The sequence below is a fragment of the Rhopalosiphum maidis genome, chromosome 1 (assembly GCF_003676215.2).
Source record: "Rhopalosiphum maidis isolate BTI-1 chromosome 1, ASM367621v3, whole genome shotgun sequence".
Classification (NCBI taxonomy): Eukaryota; Metazoa; Arthropoda; class Insecta; order Hemiptera; family Aphididae; genus Rhopalosiphum; species Rhopalosiphum maidis.
The window spans coordinates 2,103,043-2,124,108 of NC_040877.1; the positions used below are offsets into that span (position 1 = coordinate 2,103,043).

At 25.4% G+C, this 21,066-nt stretch overlaps 1 protein-coding gene across 1 annotated transcript in view; it reads right to left on the reverse strand.

Annotated features, from left to right (window-relative positions):
• Positions 1-19,971, reverse strand: part of LOC113553882 (spondin-2-like) — a 121,697-nt gene extending 101,726 nt beyond the window's left edge. The window contains exon 1 of the mRNA XM_026957482.1: positions 19,658-19,971. Coding sequence (XP_026813283.1) covers positions 19,658-19,850 — 193 coding nt within the window. The 5' untranslated portion in view covers positions 19,851-19,971. The remainder of the gene's footprint in view (positions 1-19,657) is intronic.
• Positions 19,972-21,066: the final 1,095 nt, after the last annotated feature.

The window sequence follows — 21,066 nt, forward strand, 5'->3', positions numbered from 1 at the left end:
CTTTTTTAACCTTGGCTTTTAGATCAAATATCTAAACGTTCTAAACATATCTTATCGACATGTATAGAAGAAAAAAATTTAATTTTTTACATTTTTATAAATAGCTTAAACAGAATAAAATATTTTGAAAACTATCATGCATAGAAAATGATTATTTAAACATTCGGTGAAAATTTCAAGTATCTACAGTTATTTTACCATTTTAGAACCCATACGGTTCCATTTCTGATTATTAAAATAAAATGAATTACGAAAATTAGCAAACATGTTTTGTACGTGTTTATACGTATTATACATTGAATATACCAGGTGAGATAAAAAACTTATAATTTATAAAACTAATGACTTCTCTTTTATAATTTATAGTAATTTTTAAGTTGTTACTTTTTTCGATAACAACATACAATTTTAATTTCATATTGCTCAGCAGAATATTAATCAGATTATTTTGATATATCAAAATCAAAATTCAGACAAATAATAGATTAGTTGTATTTAAAGTTTAGACAAAGTTTAATCTCATTAGATATAATTTACCTAACCTACAGGTACAATGTATTACAATTACTAATTTATCCACTTGAACGGTAACATATATAAAAGGATTTAACAGGTGTTTTAAATGTAATATAATTTTAAATAAAAATAAATTCACATTTTATGGTAGGAAATATATTTTAGCTGATATTCGTTTGGCTTCAAATGACAAAAAAGTAATATTTTGATCTTTCTCAATCACTAATTCATTAAGTAATAAAAATTAAATTAAACTATTTCTTAGACGTTTGCTATTGATATTTTTTATCGAGTAAATAATAAAAAAAAAATTTTCAAAAAATGTTTTTTTCAAAGAAATGAGAGTTCGTTTTATATAAATGTATATGATAAAATATAAACATTTTACATCTTACGTATATAACATCTTCAAATATATTTTCTCAGTGATTCAATGAACAAACAGGAAATTGCCCGTCCGTCTGTCCGTACGCAATTTCCGGACCACAAAGCTGCCTATATAGGATATTCGGGTCAACGCTTCTAAGTAAATGCATCAAAGTTAGGTTTATATTCAGCCATAAACCGCAAAATAATATGCGATTTCAGTAAAATGTATGTTCTAAGTTAAAGTTGATATTCTAGACCTAGAGCAGCATATCCCAAACTTTTTCTCTGCCGGACCCCTTAATAAAAATTAAAATTAAAAACAATAATAAATAATAATACTAAATTGATTGCTTTATTTTCTGAACTTAACTTAATTTACGTTCGCGGACCCCTCTGGTATACGTGTGGACCGCAGTTTAGGAAACGCTGTTCTAAAGTACAATTACTTGAAGTGGAATAAGCAAGTAAGACATCTCTAATAAAATAGTTAATAGATTTTATTTAATGCTGTATAGTGTATATTATACAAGTTATAATTGTAAGTAAACACTTAAATGTGTATATTTTATATTATACTCTCGGATAAGTTTATTTTGAGGGAGGTGCTTTACAAATTGTCCTACTTTCCTTAGGAGAAGATATTTTCCATATTACCTACAGAAATACACAATTACCATTAATTTGTCTTTTACAACATCGATGATCAACAGAAGCAATAATTATTCTTATCGTCGTTCTATAAAAAGCGACGATCTATACGCCCATCTGAATTAACTGCTAATATATAATATATAAATCGAATAATAATTTTAAATATTTTAATAAATAATCGATCGATGGTGGAATACACATCATCCTATAAAACTAATCTGTAAATTAATAATTTAATTTATTAATCTACTCGTATATCTAACATAATAATCAACTTAAAATATGTTGAATTTGAATTAAATTACGAACCATATTGTATGCAAAAAAACATTTATGAGCTGAAATGATCTATTAGACTATATCTCAAATTAATTTAATAAAAATTATGATGCTTAATCTTTATCTGTTATATTTTGATCTTTGACATAATTCTGTAAGGTTAGTTGAAACAATTAAGCATTTGTTATTTCAAATTTTTTTATAAACACAACAGTTTAAATAATGATTTAAAAACGTTAGTATACACTACATTTTGATTTTAATAGATTTTAAAATGTAATAATATTTGGTTTCAGTTTCAATTCTATCTAGTTTTTTATTTACAAATTCAGTACCATAAATATTATAAAAGTGAAAATAATATTCAATTATTTTTCATTAATATTACATTTTATACATTCTTGCGTCAACCTAGTTTAAATTAAAATATTTTCGACTATTTACAATATTTATAACAATCTTCAATTCTGCGATTTTAATAAAAATTATTAAGTGTATAAAGTAACTCTAGTATAAAATAACTCTAATTGAAATATTGCAGTTTATATTTATGTGAAATTAATGCTGGCCTGAAATGTGATCTACCTCCACTAAAATATGCAATCTACCAAAATGTTAAACCTTTTAACTGTGTATAATATATAAAATATAATAATATACAGTATATAATTAAAGATGGGTGTACTACATACTAAATACTATTCACATATCTTTTAAAAAATTTTTAAAAATATAATCACCACAAACTGAACACCAATATTTTTCTTTTAGCTGTCATGATAACAAAGAAGATTCATTTTTTCTCCGAATGCTATTATACAATTTGAATGCATTTAGGTACTTATCATAACAACTTTTCGACTTTCAACAAAGTTACTTTTGTGGTTAACTGATTATACCCATGTTGGTTTAATAATAATACCATGTACAATCTTCAGTCAACACTATGAATAATTGTTCAAAGTTTGACTTAAATTAAAGTCACAATATTTTTAAGTGTTAAAGCGTTTCATTTTAGATTAGAAAGTCTTTATTTTGACCCATATGGCCATACAGCATATGGTGGATTACACTTTAGACAATGCTATCAAATCTTGTGATCAACAAAATTTCTGTACCTATATTAATAAGGACCATAATTAGAAGTATGGAGTAAATTTTTTGGTAAAAAGAAGGCACAAAATAGAAAATGGAACCTAATAAAATAAAATAAATACATTGTATCTAATAATTAAACAATTATTTTTAGCTATTTACCAAAAATTTAATTTAATATTTAGAAACATAATCTATAACATTTTTATTTGTATCTTGTATCATAGATCAATTTTATTATTACATTACTTAAATTAATTGTATGTTCTAGAATAATTTAAATATTATTATTGATTAATTCACAGAATTCTATATATTTATTTCATTATATTTATTATACATTATAAATTCATTACGTGTTTCATAATATTATCTGAAGCCTAAACAAAACTTATTTGTCTATACAAAACATTCAAAAGTAGCCTTTGGTTTATTTACATAGAGATAAATTTCATTAAGTATATTTTTTATACTAGACCCAAATAATAAAAAAATATATTATATGTCTATATTTATATATAATTTATCTATTTAAACTATTTGAAAACCTATGCTTGATTAAATTCATTAATTATAGTTATGAAAAGTGCTTAAATAATTAATCCAAAATCTTAATTTTTTTTTAATCTGACACATTTAAATACTTTGTGTACTAAAATCTATAATGTTGGAAATTAACCCTTTATGAAAGGTTGGTAGTGAACATACCTACATTAAGATAAATAAATAAATAATAATTTGTATTACACCACTGATCATAATATGCATATTAATTGAAGAGTATTAACATTTAAAAATTAAAAGAATATTAGTTTTATTGGTTTTAATACTTACTTATTTAAAACTATAAAATTACATTTCGACATTCACTAATTGGGACTGTCAAATTATATAACTAAGATAATGCAATGATACTATATAAATACACATAAAACATTACAGCAGTGTTATTTGTCATTTATCTATGTAGATCTGTAGATATTGTAATATACTAAACAGTATTTTAAGTTCAACAAAAAACAGTTCCTGTAATATTTTGTTTTTTTACTTAAATATTTTTTTTAAGAAAGGATACGTTTAAAATTAAAATTTCAATTACTAATAATATTTATTTTTCCAAATAATAAAAAAACAAAAAAAATATGTTGGATATCATTTAAAATCCAAAAGTAGATATACCTTACGCGTAAAATAAAAAAGGGAGGATTTTTAAAAATATCCTCAAATATACGTTTTGTGATCCTTATTATATACAAAAAACAGAATTTAAAAATGTACAATAAGGGAAGATAATTTACCGTTTTTAAACATATTGAACACTGTTTAATGTGTAGGTACAAAACGATAAATAATTTATGATCACATACATTATTATTATCACGCAGATAATCTATAATGTTATCGTTTTTTAGGGTACCATGGATAACTGAACAATTTGGTCTTTCGTAAATGTATAGTATAACGTTTATATTATGAAGTTCAAAGAAGAATTATAAATATAAACATTATATAAATACAAAAATGCTTTAATTTGACTATTTGTTTATTCTTTTTTGACTTCAACTACAAATGGCTATCGTTTATTAGGTACATCTTTTTTTAATTTATGAAATATACATTGTCTAATTTAAATTTAAGCAATCACACATTTTAATTAGTTTATATTATTTTGTTCAAAATCCCTTTATTTTTTTATTCTGGCTTAGACCTATTGCTGCGTACAATTTATGCAGTTTTTTAAAGCACCCTTAGTAGATGATATCATTGGTGCATAGTTTGATTTTAACTCGTAAATACTATTTATAGACCTGGTGACAGGGAGGGTAATATTTTGGATCTGAAACCCTTTCATCTTAAAAAAAAAAAAAATATTTTTATAACATTATACATTATTATAGTGTATTGTTTTGTCACAAATTCATTACAATTATGGATAATTAAGATTTTGAAAAAAAAATAGTTATTAAAAATTAGTGATGATAATTTTCTTATGTGTAAAGAAAGTAGAAAAATGTGTTAGATTCTCCACTACTATCCTCTGTACAAAAAAGCTGAGCACGCGTTTTTAAGTTCCTATTGGACTATGCGCGTTTTACATGTAAGTTATTACTTTTTTTTTGCCATTAGAAATGTATGGTGAGTTTATCTTGTGGGCATCATTACAAATGACAATGTCTGTTTGTTATTATTTTTTTTTTCTTTTTAAAATATATGGATACTATTATTATAATATATTACAATCGAGAATTGTGACGTTTTGATAATGAAATAAACATAGCTACAATAGTTGATACAGTGTATAGCCATATTGGTATACAGTAGGTACACGGCAACTAGGATCGGGGACATTGTCAATTCTAATGTTCACCTCAAACACGCGTCCATAACAACGACCATAAATCCCAATTCAACTGTTTATTACGTTAATGGAAATTACAACAGTATACCGATAAATTATCGCCAGACTTTATCGTCTTAAAAGCTTTAAGCACTATACCTATATATATATAATATTATAAGATAAAAAGAAAACTCTTTCACGATTTTCCTCTCATATACTATTACTTTGTTTTTTTATTTTTTCTCTGTTTCTTTTATTTCTTCTGCGTATTTATATAAGCCCATTTTTAACCCAAAAAGTTGAGAATAAATACCCAAAATCTGTAAATAACCAGATGTCAATTCACATAGAAAGTATTGGATCAACATTTTAATAAAATTAAAATGTTCATTGTTTTATACGAATACCTATTTTACCGTGTTCAATAATATGCTGATATAATTAACACACGCTTAAACCAAAACATTTTATAATCATATCTAATTAAAATAATGCAATTATGGTGAGTCTATAATACACTGTCATTTTCAGCACGTGAAAAAGTTTTTCATCGAAAAACACATCATTCATAATAAAGAATATAGGTGTCAATTTGGAATTTTGATTATCCGGATAATCACACATAAGTGTTCAATATATCATACAACTTACCTAAAAATAATAGATTTGTTTTATTCTATTAAAATCCGTTTCATATATTGAAGTCAATTTCCGATAATATAAATATTTAACATTTATATCAATCAATACGAATAGAAATATAATTTTTAAATGCACAATAATCATTAATTTCAACTTTAACAAATTATTTCGTACTAATCTTCACTTATATTTCAACTGATTGAAATTGTATTAAATTTTCATAAAATAAAAATAAAAATATAATATGAATTTTTAATAACAAAAATAAAAATAACATTAAATAATATATAATTTATAACAAACATAATGAATTTTATATGAATATATTATATGAAACTATTTGAAATATTTTGTCTCTATTCAATTACTACAGGAAGTCTTAAAGTACATTTTAACAAAAATAAATTTTTTTTTTATTTATTTAGGTTTATCTTATCATCAAGAAATAATTTGTCATTTTAAAAATAATTTTTAATTATATTAAATAAAGTACTTTTCAATATTAATAATATTATTTTTTTATTATACTAAAAATGTGTCGATACCTAACCTATTACAAAAATTACCTAACTACATTTTTTTTTTTACTTCTTCATATCTTCACTCTAAAATGTAATTTATTATTCATTTCAGCTCTATAACTGTTGAAAAGAAAAAACACTTTTCAATGCTCTTTGAATTAAATAATTTATCGTTTTAGCAATTGTATAGGTACTGTCTTGAAAAAATCTATTATGCTACTAAATGATAAAAATCTACATTCAAATTGAAAAAATTTAATGAGCAATCTTTGCACCTTTTGGCATGTGGTTCATGTTTATATTATCATTTAATCATTAAATTACAAATATAATTTTACAACTTATAATTGACCATGATAAGATATTACATTTAGGGAAAAGAAGATTACTAATAATAATTACATATTATAAAATTCAGTAAATGCAATTATTAAAAAAACTGATAATAGATCATTGAGATATAAATTAAATACATATTCATGAGTTTCATGCATTTACTTAATTCTTTGATTAATTTTAGATACCTAAAAACAATTAATAAATAAAATAATAACCTTGAAAAGGTTTCAGTACGCTATTTCTTTACTTTCTCTGATCAACATGTAACATAATACATTTTCGTAGGTATAGAGTGAATTGAGTATTGACGAATTTTCAAATATTACCTAAATGAGATAATATGATCATTTTTAAATTGTAATAATTTATATAATCATAATTCATAACTTAAAGGTAGAGGTTGGATTTTTATGATTTTACATATTTGTTTCTAATGTATGCAAAAAATGAGAGTAAGATATATTTATGATTTATGAACACAGAATTCATAACAACAACTTAATTTCGCATAAAAAAGCATATTTTAAGAGTTAGAGAATATTTGAGAATAAAAACCAATATTTTTATTTTTCTAAATATTTCTCTGAAGAAAATAATTAATAATTATATTACATATTATTTTTATGTATCATTTATGCACAAAACAATTTTCATTGTAATAAAATAAAATAAATTTAGACTAGCTGTTATTGTAAACTAAATTAATAAAATAAATTTAAACTAAATAATTGTAATCATTTTTTTTTTTTTTTACAGAATATTAAAAGAATATTTTGCATTTTTAAGGACATACAACATCATATAGGTATATGATATTTTATATTTTAAAAGAATATTAAGAGAATATATTACCTATTTTTAATGACATAAAAACATCATATTTAATGGATTTTAAGAGAATATAAATTCGATCTCTACTTATAGGTATATACAAATTAAAATATCCTGGAAATTCCGACCTATAATCTACAAACACAGATAGTTCTTAACTTTAAGTTAGAAAATAAGTTATTTTACTTTGATAAACAAAAATGGAAAAACAAGTTTGGTTCTGCTGAACTCAAATTTACTATGTTGCACGTAAGCCAAGCTAGTGCATTGAAATCCTCTTATACCAATTGCGAGGAAAGAAGTTTAGTAGAATTATAATAATAATACTTTTAATGTAAAATACAACCACAATAAAAAGTATTAAAGCTTTTGTTTTTTTTTTACTAACAAAATAAAACAGCAATTTGCTTAGTATACAGACATCCTTTTAATGTTATTATGTTAACATTGTAAAACTATATTAATTTACTTAGTAACGTTAAATTAAAACCAAATCTATGTTTATATTATACAAGATAATTACAGATTTATAGTTTTTAAACGACACTTAAGTTCTTAAGACTTCTAAGTCTTAAAAGACAATCAGTATGTATAAAAAATGATATATATTAATAAGTGAATTTTGAATTTTGACTTTCATTCATAGTACTTTAGGGTTTCAAGAAATGAATTCGTTGGTTAGAGTAATACTACAGATACAAATTTTAAATTAAAAGCAAAGTTTTGTATTTGAATCAAAAACTATAGATTTGTGATAGAATTTTACTTTTTTTAAAATAAAAGTCATCAGATTTCTTTTATTGGTGTTTATAAATTAATGGTTAAATTTTTTAAATCATTTTAACGTTAAAATTCATTAAAAAAAAATAGCTTTTCTATTTTATGACATTTTAAATATAGGTTGTCATTTAAAAATCAAAAGTTGATAGTGGGTGGTTTCACTAGGTTGAATAAAAAGAATTAATAGTAATGATTAGACATAAAATACATAATACTTGTTTTAGTCTAGTTTTTTTATAATCATACCATCTTTACAAAATATAAAATTATAATAAATTAAGGTTAGGTAATTAACATAATTCTCAAATCATCTTCTAAGCCTCGAAAACTATTATCCTATGTACTTAAAATCTAATAACTCAGTAACTATTTGCTTAAGTTTTAAATTACTTGTACAATCAACATTAAAAAAATCATCTCCTTCGCAATTTTCAACAAAACAATGCAATTGTTCTTATTTGAAAAAAGTTTTTATCATCAAAAAAACATTCCTTAAACTGCATAAAAATTCCAAAAATATTAAAATATGATAGATATACTTAAAAATTTAAAAAATCAAAATTTGAATATAAACTTTATTAAAGGAAACAATGGGGTTGAGTATGTTTGTTAATTATTATGTGTATAATTATTTTATTAACCCGTTACTTAAGAATGTAATCATAAACTTTATCCTTTAATATTATGTATGAATGTAATACAAGTACTTTACCTATATCTAAATCGTTGTTTATTTTAGTAGTTTTCGTTGTCCACGCGATTGGTCTACAAAGGTCTAATATTTAGAGTTAAATTAATAAACAGCCTCCATTGATCGTTACAGGTATCAAGTAAGGGTAGTTTTGAAAAAATATTGTACTTAATTTCACGGCTAAGGATATTAACAGACACACATACCTATTTGTAGAGTTAGCGGCACGATATCTGAGTATTTTATGGGAATACGAGACGTGCATGTGTGACGTGTCTGTCAGGCCCAGTTGGCACATCAACAATGTTTGCCGGTCACGGTGATATGCGTATTTTTAGATATTCGTCGACTTTTTACGGGATGTACGTAGAACCCAAAATTAGAGACACAATTTATCATAGTGTTAAATGAATAGTAAATTTGCATGCATACTTGAGTGTATGTTACCACGTAACTACACCAGTTAATGTAACTAAAATCTACGGGGTCACATAGGTGTACGTTGTTCGCTTGTACGTATCGTACTATAATAATAATGTACTACATTTCATAAAAATACCTTTTTTTTCATACTAGTCTATAACTTGAAATTTGTAAGGAACGTTGCCGTCGCTTGTAAAAAGTGGACGTTAATTGTATTAACTGAATACGAAAATCGTATCTCCCGAGTAATGATGAATAATTTAACTTATTCGGTCATCGTGGTCAAATGATTTAAAACTGTAACAGTATATTATGTCAAGTATAGAAAATAAAGTTGTACTATTGAGACAAAAATTGGTTGATTTAAAGATAAGAGTAGTAGAACATTTATAATTGTATTAAACAATTCTGCAGGGAATAACTAATTATTTAGTATACTAAATAATTATGTAATAAAAACTATTGAAACGACTAAATAAAATTGAAAGTGTCTCATTGTAGATTATCCATAATCCACAATGAAGCCTTGTTACTCTTCATGAAAAATAAAAACTTAATCATGAAAAAGTATGTTTTAATTTTTACTTAACACTAAAATCACTGTCAACAAATTCGGAAAAAGTTTACTTTATCAAAAACCAATTTTTATATGTATTTTGAACTGTTATCATAGGATAACCAATAAAAATACAATTACCTAACCGCTGAAGCCGTTGGAGTAACAAATAATAACACCTTACTTCCAATTATCAACCATTATTTCTTATCTATAGTTTATTTATTTCACTTCTCACAACACTCTCTCACTTGTCCTACTCTAAAAAGTATAAATGTTCTTAAATTACGTACGTTTTGAATGAAACTTGAAACATTAATATAAATACAACAATCCCAATAATAAACAAATTATGATTACTGTAACGATAGATAATATCTGAAAATATTATATATTTGTCACAATCACTTGATGAAACTGTCCATTTCATGAATAACTTTTCATGAAATAGAAACAGTTTTTTTCCTAAATAATTTAATAAATAATTAAAAATTTTATGAAGTGGATATTTTTTCACAAAATGGATATTACAATTTTATTTTGTGTAATTTTTTTCATAAAATGGCCATCCCACTTGGGATTATAAATAACCTAACCTGGGATTATACTGCCATTGATTGTAATAATACATATACCATATATCACAATACTTATATTATTATTAATATTATATTTTAATTATATTTTATTAAATATATGAATTGTTTTAAAATTTTGTAAGATTTGATGAAACAAAATATAATAAACATTCATTATTTTATTTTTTCTTACTACTTTACAAAAATCGTTATCTTATTTAATCTGATAAGTCTAAACTGCTTTACGACCAGGCATTTATAATTGTTTTTCTGTAAGCAAATTTGAGGAGCTCCAAATGTTAGAAAAATTGACAGTAATTGATGCGCTAATTCAGTAGCGTGTTTACTTTGATATAAACAAACAAATTTATTATTATGATCCTGATAATTTAATATTAATTTAAATTCTCCATCAGGAACTGACTGAAAACCAATCAAATCAATTTGGCCTCTCTCATTAAAATGTTTTGTTACAATGGGTTGATGTTGAACCACCTACTTACGATTAAGACCTTTTTTAGTTACAGGTGTCACATATTGTAATGTAAATTTCCACGTATGATTTAAGAATGGCATATTTATTCATCAAAACAGTATAATTATATAATTACCTATAATATTATATTTTATTTCACCAAGTGGATGGCCATTTAATGTAAAAAATTACATGATATAAAATTTTAGTATCCATTTCATGAAAAGATATCCTAAAAGATTTAACCTAACTTCATAAAATGTTTAATTATTTTACTAAGTGGAAAAAAAGGTTATATTATTAAAAGTATATAATTAAGACGATGTTTTTAATTTAAGTGAAATACAATTAAATAAATGAATAATATACCATGTTATAGATTGGTATTGTCAGCATAAGGAGAAGGTAGAATACCTATATATCTTTTGGTGAGATCAATTATTTAATGGTTGGTAGACCTTTGTCGTTTATTCTTGTCACAGTTATTATCAAATTATAAATTCCATCACAAGTGAACCAGTGGCGTGGCATCTTGCCAAATCATGTTTATCTCTTGCTCGCTCGTTGACACCACGGGCATCGATTTGGCTTAACCGTTTGACAAATGAATCTGTGGCTCTTTTCTCGCTCAGCCCACTAAGGTGGTTACCTATATAATATATAGACACATGATTTCTTGAAGGATATGGTAGGGTGGAATGACATAGGTTAATTGAGCCGAAAAGATAACAAAAGCTGTGAGCAGCTTTACACACCTCCATATCGATGATATTATTGTACTAAGAGCGGTGCAATGTAGGGTAGCAGATTAAGGTGGCAGTGGTGGTAATGGTAGTGGCGGTGGTGGTGATTTGTTAGTGTGAGAAACGTGCGCCAGACACGCGTATAGGTATAAGCATGTGCGCCTGCAGCAGTCCCGATGTCCGGGGGTTAGATGGGACGGAAATGTATACCGGAAGATGATATCCTCTCGATCGTAAATTTCCGGCACCGAAATTTCTCTGACTCTCTATATCTCGACGCGTTTGCCGCCGCAAACACTTCTTAGCTCTAACTTATTGCTCTCCTCGTTGAGTTTGATTCACAGCCATTTTAGAGTGGGTGAAAGTATATACAGATATACAACTATGTACCTACTGTATACTGCACAACATCGAGCGCAGACAATGATAGTTTTGGTACATTTGAGTTATGGGTTCCGAAAATCACCAGATGCCTTTTTCAAACAAAATTTATGGTGGTAAAATATTATTACTATTAATTTCAGGTACTAAGTATCACCTACGAGTATAATAATATTAAATATTGTATACTCAACAATACATAGTAAATTAACAACAAGTTAAAATAGTATTTTTACACTCTACAGTCACTCATTAGTATTGATAATATTTTTTTCATTTTTAAAGTTGAAGTTTTAAACATATTATCTCTATAACCAATGTTTTTGAGCAAAAAAATACATCTTAAATATTTCGAACAAATAACAGTAAAAATATAAATGTTAGTATGCCAAAAATATTTGATAAATCAAAAAATTAAATACAATATTAATGTTTTCAATATGCATCTAACAATGCTTTAAAAATTTTGAATAATTTTTTGCAGCGATAGTTCAGTAACTAGATTAAAATAATGTATTATATTCATTGATTGTACTTTGAAAAGTAACTCACTTGAGTAAACTAACAAATTCTGAACACATTAATAGGACGTTCACGCATCCACATTCAAATGTGTTGTCACTTGTTTCCGTATCAAAAACGTACAACACAGTAAATTTTCGTTTATTAGAATCAATAGTGTGTTATATTATCACTAATTATAAATACTAGAAAGAAAGAACCTATGATCAAACTTAGAAGTAAGATCATTATCTGTGTTCTCTCGTTTTTAAAATATTTTAATTTTTAAGGGAGTTATGAACCTTTTAATAGTTTACATACTCAAAATTCTTACCTTTAAATTTTATCATAAGTCAATTTACTTTAATATTAAAGCCAGAGCCGTGCTGTTAAGATTTGGTGCCCAGGGCAAAATTAAAAAAATCAAAAATATTCGCCCCCTATTTTATTTATCATTATGCATTTCAATTTTTTAGCGCCCCTTTAAACCATGCGCCTGTGGCGCATACCCCCTAGACCCCCCCCCACGGCACGGCTCTGATTAAAGCTAACACAAAAATACAAAATTAGTTTCACTGAACTCAAATTTGATATATTTAACATTTTAAGACCGATATACGATGTATATAATCAATCCATGTAGTGTAAAGAACATATTAAATAAAAGTGTATTAATTAATTTATTAAAGTTTGATTAAGTATATCAAATAAATGATTAAAACCAAAAACTATTGGAAATATGTAGGTAGGTACGCAAGTAAAATTGTCAGATTTTTAAATAATATAAATGTATTAATTCATTCAAGTGACATTTTATTGAAATAATGCAAGTAATGACATTTGTTACTCTACTTTAGTTTATTTATTAACTATTTAAATTAAAAACAGTTTAATATATAATCTATTTTATTACTTATATTTGTTTTGAAAAAATGCTGATATCATTATAATTTAGATAAATAAATATTATAATATTCAATAACTTTTTTAATATTTTCCACTAACTTGTCTAATAGAACAAAAATATTTCTTTTATTATCTCGTTGGTCACCTCTAAATTTTAGTAACTATGAGGTAAAATAAATTACAATACTTTTTCTACACCTCCGGAGCGTAATTGTATTAATACTTTTCAAAAATTGTGGGAGAATAGAAAAAAGGAAAAAGGATTTCCTGTCTTTTTGAATATTTCCAATGGAAACGCATCTAATTCAGCCACTTCTCACGTGTATATATAATATAATAGATGTATATTAAAATGATATCGCAGAAGCATTATTATGGAATTTCCATAGTTAAAATAGAATCCCTATGTAGAGCGTAAAGAAAATAATATAAACAAGTTTTTTACTACAACCAACATTTTAAATCTTGAATAAAAATAATAAATATATACTTTATTACAATTGTTTTCAGAGTTTACATATTCGTATATTATACATTTTATAATATTTTTTTTTTTTATATATATATATATTAGTTTAAAGTTTCATGACAAAACACACTAATAATAAATAATTATTACTAACTATTTAAAAAACTAAGAAATTCATACTATCATAGGTATCTGAAAGACAATTCCGATCAAAGAAAACGGGTAAATCAGACTCTATGTCTAAGGACAGTTTGTATTAAATTATAATGTATATAGGAAATAAAAGTGCTTAATAGCTAAGAGTTTAAACTTTTTACGATGAAAATATTTTGAATTACAATAAAATAACTAGGTATTTAAAAGAAAATCGTTATGTTTCGTTATATATCCAAATTTTAAACGTTTATAAAAATATAATCATTATAAAAATAATATTTAGTTAGATCTACAGATTTATGTTCATAAATACAAATAATACTAACCTAACCTAACTTAACCTAACCTACAAAAGAAAAAAATAAGTAAACAATTTGTTGTGTAATAGGTATCGAGAGTCGAGACTATCGAGTGTATTCGTACCTCATTATTGAATGCTTATGACACTGTAATTAATATAGGAATTTTTTTACTTTCAACCTCCTAAAGTAACAACTTGATCCAATATTCTAACAGAAATCATCTCAAAATTGGAAAGCTAAACATTTTTACTATTAGACAGTGTTTTTAAAAAAAAAATTCACACAAAGAATCATTCAGAACATTTATCGTTCCGCTAGAATCCAAAACTCTAAAAACATCCAATAAGCAATCGATGTATTATACTTTATTCTACGTTCAATAAATGTATAATCTGTCATCTTATTATTAGTGATTATATTATTATAACTCATATTATACATTATAATTTAAGCTATACATATTATGTATTGCATAGGAAAGAACTTGCAGTGTTTTCTATTTTTACTCTTTATGTACTATCTATATCCTAAGGAATTGAATAGTTATTATTAGACTATAAACAATAAGTACTAAGAATGCAGAAATATCCAGACATTATTATGGGAAAATTAAACAAATAACTATTATAGTAAAGGTGATAGGTCCTGTGATCCTCTCTATATTTTTTATCAACCAAAACAAAAAAATCACACTATAGCATCAATTACTTACTTTAGTTAGATTAAGAAAGACGTTATTTACCCGATATACTATGTTTTTCAAAGAGGAAGCAAAAATCTGCAAAATTGAGTTGCATCATCAAATTGGTCTAAAACAAACATATAGCCTCAGAAAAATTCAAGCATACGTCATAAGTTATATCTATATATTTTATATATTGTACTATTTATAGAAAAAGTAAATTGTTAATGGAAAAATAAATAATTAAACTAAAATACTTTCTCAAAAGTCAATATATCTAATTGACTGACGACTATGACTTTATATACTTTACTTATATTTAACGATTTATGTATACTTATAGAAATTAATAGTATTTATATTTTATTTATACTGTAATAACAATAATTATCTAATAAGAATTATATTATATAAATTATGATAATACATTTGTATTTCACAAAGTAATAATGGCTTTATATAACAAAGAAAAGTAGTGCTGTGTATTTTTTTAAGACATAATAAAACGAAAGATTCATTATTTTCTAACTTACAATAATTTTTAAGACGAAATTAATAATCGAAAACTGTGGACATTAAAACATAAGTACACATTTTTCGGCGTGGTAAATTTCGTGGACCATAGCGATTTTTATTTTCACAGTGGCCATGAAAATGTTTTAAATACTTGGATACACAACCATGGGCACCCCATGAAGAAGGCAAAATGGAGTACTTGCTACCCCCTTAGAAAAATAATATTAACTTATAATTTTGCTTAAATTTGAGATTTTTTTATTTTGCCCCCCTTCCCTTAAAATGTTACCTAACCGTTCATGTACATTACCATATTGTTCACTGCAGCAATATTACATCAGTATATGCAAGTGTAATGTGAGCATCTTAATCTTGGAAAGGCTTTAGTACTTGGACCGAAGCATTTCTATTTTCGTTCTTATTATTTTTGAGTGTAAATTAATTATTAATACCAATAATACCTATATCCTATACATCAAAAATCTAATGTTATTATCGATCTAACAACAATACAAAATTAATTCTTATTGCATTTGATAGACAGTTAATTTACAGTTTAAAATGTTTTATTTACACATTATATAATTATTATAGTAATGATTTTAGTACACTTTCATTTCTAATCAATCTAAGAATACTACTAATACTAGAATAGCCATTAGACAAGCACACAATCAATTGAAAAACAGAAAATTTAATTTGATGCCAAAAGTTTCTTTTAAAATTATATTAAACAATTTGTTAATATGATCAAAGAACGAATAAAATTAAGTGGTGTTCAGTTTATATATTATGCATTATTCAATTATTGTATTCCATATATCAATATATATTGATTGAAAATTTTTTACATTGTGGTCAGGTACATAATAATATGTAATTGTTTGTGATGAATAGAAGAGTAATAATGGGTGGTATACTAGCATATTATATCTTATTAACATGGAGCTGAAGAAAATTCATTAAATTATTAATTTATTACTTGTTATATTCTAACAAAATATATTTATTGTTTGATTCATTTAACCATAATACATTTATTATGCTATAATTACAACTAAAAACATTTAAAAAACGTTGAATTTATTTGTTTATAGTTGATTCTTTAATTATGTAATTTCAGTTGTTTGATTGACTGAGCATATTTTAAGAGGAGCAAAATAACTTATACGTATAAGTATAAGTTAAATCATCCTTTTTTTCATTAAAGACACGCCATAATAAATTTAAGACTATTACAACAACTCAAGCATGAACGTCCTCATGATGCCCTGTCTCAACACCAGTAAATAATTTGTAAATAATTTATATAATTATGCATTATCAATTGTTAAACTGCTAAAATGTTAATTAATATTATCAATACGTTAGATGACTCTGTCAAGAACACTTTATAAAATAAAAAAAAAAAGACTATTACAATTATTATATTACCTGAATATTTTCAGGTTTCAGTTTATTTAATTTGTTAAAACATTGTATCCATTCATATTCTTGTAATCTAGTCTACAATATTCGTGTATATGCTCGTATAAATAAGTGAGTATATAATCTAACCTATATTATATACTCATATATATGTAATATAATACAAAATTATAAAAGTAGCAGATTTAAAAAAATTACTAGAAAAACAAAAATTATAAATTTACTCAAACAACCATAGGGTATGAACGTAAAAAAAGAAAGAAAAGTTTCATATCCACGTAACGACAGTAGATTCCTTTTTTTGTATTCACAAAGCGTGTACGATGTGCATCCTTCCGACAACGAAGTCTATGTTCGTCAATGGATTTCAAACGCCAAGGCAATTGCAATGGTTCACAGCAGGAGCTTTTCAAAACTTACCCCCACACTTCGCTACCATTAGTATATTCTATATAACCTAGACGTTAAAAAAACCTTTCCTCTCTGGAAACTGTTTGCGGCTTTTAGCTGACCCTAACTTCAATATATTCGTAGCATAAGACATACACACACACACACACACACACACACACACACACACACACACACACACACACACCAATATACTATATGCTAATATATAATGTATACGTGTGTAACTTATATTTACCTATTTATAAGAAAAACTACAATGTTTGTAAAGTTTATACCATAATCATTTGACTCTACATCGTTAATTAAAATGAGTCTTTGATGCACACAGATGCGTATTCATACTTATATACTTTTAAATAATATCGAGAACTATATATAAAGCGGCATAAATTTAAAGAGTAAAAATTTGAATACTAATTAGTAATATATAGTTTTTAGAAATGTTGTACAAGTTGTTATAAACCGAAATAATATTCTCATACTAATTACTAATAAATAAATAAGTTTTAGATTTTGCTAAATAAATAAAATATATTTAGACTTAAAGTTTTTATTTAATTATTTAAATATATTTAATGTATAATTTTTGAAGTTAAGTTATAAGAAAATACAATCGAATTATACACAAATGTCTTGACACTTTTTATGTGTAGAAAACAGTTTTATAAAAAATAACCTTAAGTTCATTTTAAATATTTATTTATTTTATTTTATAAATGAAAATTTTTTTATTCAATAAAACATTTGATTTTTATATTAATTTATACATACATTTCGATTTGTTTTTTATATGATATATATAATTTTAGGTATATCTCTTTAAATATGTGACAAATCACAGCAAAATAAGTTTAATCTACCTAAATACCTATATCATCATCATTGTCATAAATATAAATATAATTAATAATGAAATCATGAGCCAAAGAAATAACTATAGAAGCGTAAAAATATTTTTCTATAAAAATAAACATTAATTGTTGAATACAAAATTAAGATGTCAATAAAAAAAATTAAAAACATAATAAATTATATCAATATGAAGTAGTTTTATATTATAAATAACTATAAAGTAATTCTTTCAAAAAAAAATTAATCCTATGCTTGTTTAAAAGTGTCTTAAAATATTACCAGATAATTTTCACGTTATTTTATTGGTATTCAACTACGTAGTGGCATTAACCAAGTCTATTGGGACCTACACTATAGTAAACATATTTAGATTCTTCGTTGTTAAATTTGTATTTTATTATTAATAAAATTAGAATATGACTCAAGTATAAGCCAATGATCTAAAGTAAGCTCATTTAATAATTTGAATGGCTTTTAATTAATTTTACTAAATTTCATATTAATTATGATTTTAAACAATGAGAAATGTTTTTAAAAATAAAATAAACATTATATGTATAATTTTAAAGAACAAATTTCTAATAAAATCAATTATACTTATCTAGGTAATTTATTATTTTGTAAAAGGTGTTAGAAATATATTTATTTAGATAGATACTTACAATGTGAACTTTTATCCTCATGCCAGGTTCAATTAGTAAATAATAATGTATTTTTTTAAATGTGCGACACTTCATAAAATCGAGCATAAAATGTATTGATTATAAGTTCCCGATTGAATTATTGATTCTCCTATTCATAGTTTACAGTAGCTACTACTCATAAATAATAATTGGAATAATGAAAATTATTTATTAAGTACGTTACATTTGTTATAGAAAATGACGAAACTAGTTTCTCCTTCAATTTACTGTATTATAGATTACCTGGTTTTTGCAGACATATTTGCTTATGTAAATCTAACAAATAATGAATTTAATTTTCTTCAAACAAATAGATAAGTACGAGCATAATAATATGATGAATAATTAATACTAATTGATATAACAAAATAATTATCACCATATAAATCTGATTCTATTATTTTTAAAATTATATAAATACTTAAAAAAAGTATTTGAGTACTACTTAAATATGATATTACACAATAGGTGTCTAGAATAAAAATCACTAATAAATATATATAACGTTCTCTTGTAGTAAAATTAAAATCGACTTACCCACGACTTTACTCCACTGGGCTTGTGGTCTCCATTCAGGGAAATGTTTTGGGAACCGGTCACGAGTCCAGAACGTGCGCACCACCACCCGGTACCTGGCTAGCTTATCCGGCGAACAGGATGGGGCGCCGATGCATCTGCATACAGCGATCGCGACAAACGTGCACGCTAATAAACGTCGAACGGATTGCATAACAGTGGTGGCGTCGTCTTCCTGTCTAATAATTAATTTGTATAATATACTTTGACGGACGGAAGGATAGGAGGACGACGACGACGACAGCGTCAACAGTGGCAACAGGCGTGTCGGTCAGACCGTGTACAAAAGTTTACTAACCGCCGCGCATCGTCGTCATCGCCGTCGCTGCCGCCGCGCGCCGCTGCCGCAGCCACAGCCGCCACCGTCGCCGTCGCCGTTGACGACAACGCCGGCATCGCGGACGGTGGAAGCAGCAGCAGCCCGCCGTGACACCGCCACCAACGTGTTGATTTTAAAACCTACCCTCCTCATCATCAACCGTGATCCACCACTACGCTACACTCGCCCGCCAATCAATTTGTCCAGTGCTACCACTGCCGGGTAGGTAGTCGGTAGGAGTATAGTTCTCCACAACATAGTCGGAAACTAATCAAAACACTCCGCCATCAGTGGACAACGCTAAATTTTACATATAATAAGCATATAGGACTTCAAGTTTAAAATATTATCAGCTACAGCTGCATCCTAGTAAGCTGAACCTTAGTTAAACTCATTTTTAAAATAAGATAAAAATTGCTTTTAAATGTTATTATTAAAAAACTAAACAATAAACTCGCTCCTGAATTCATCCGGAACAGAATACCTAAGTTTCCATCACGAAACGATTAATGATATATTTTTATTATTTTGACATAGGTAGATAACTAACTAGATATGCGTACGAAAAAAAATTATATTGTATTAGTAGTAGGTATTATACTACTGTTGGTAATTACTCAGTACCTATGCAAGGCATTTTTATTTGGCGTACAAAGTTTAATCAAAACAGCCATCACACTCTAAGGTTTATTATAATATATTTATATCATTTATATACAAGACAATTATTTTATCAAATAACACTCATTATTTCAAAATCTATTAATTTTCTTGAAAAATTTTATTTTACATAATTTCCAAATCAAAATAAAATATCCATTTAAAAAAGTAATTGTTTTTAATTGTTATAATTTTTTAAGATACTAAATTTTTAGAATGATAATATACATTTTTAATATCATATTCTTTAACAGAATATTTTTTAGTATTTTGATACATTAAAACTGAAATTTGAACGAATTGTTCATGAGTTATAGTACCTATTTAAAATCTAGATACACCTTCCATTTTTAAGGATATTTTATAATTTATTTACATAATTAGTAGTAAT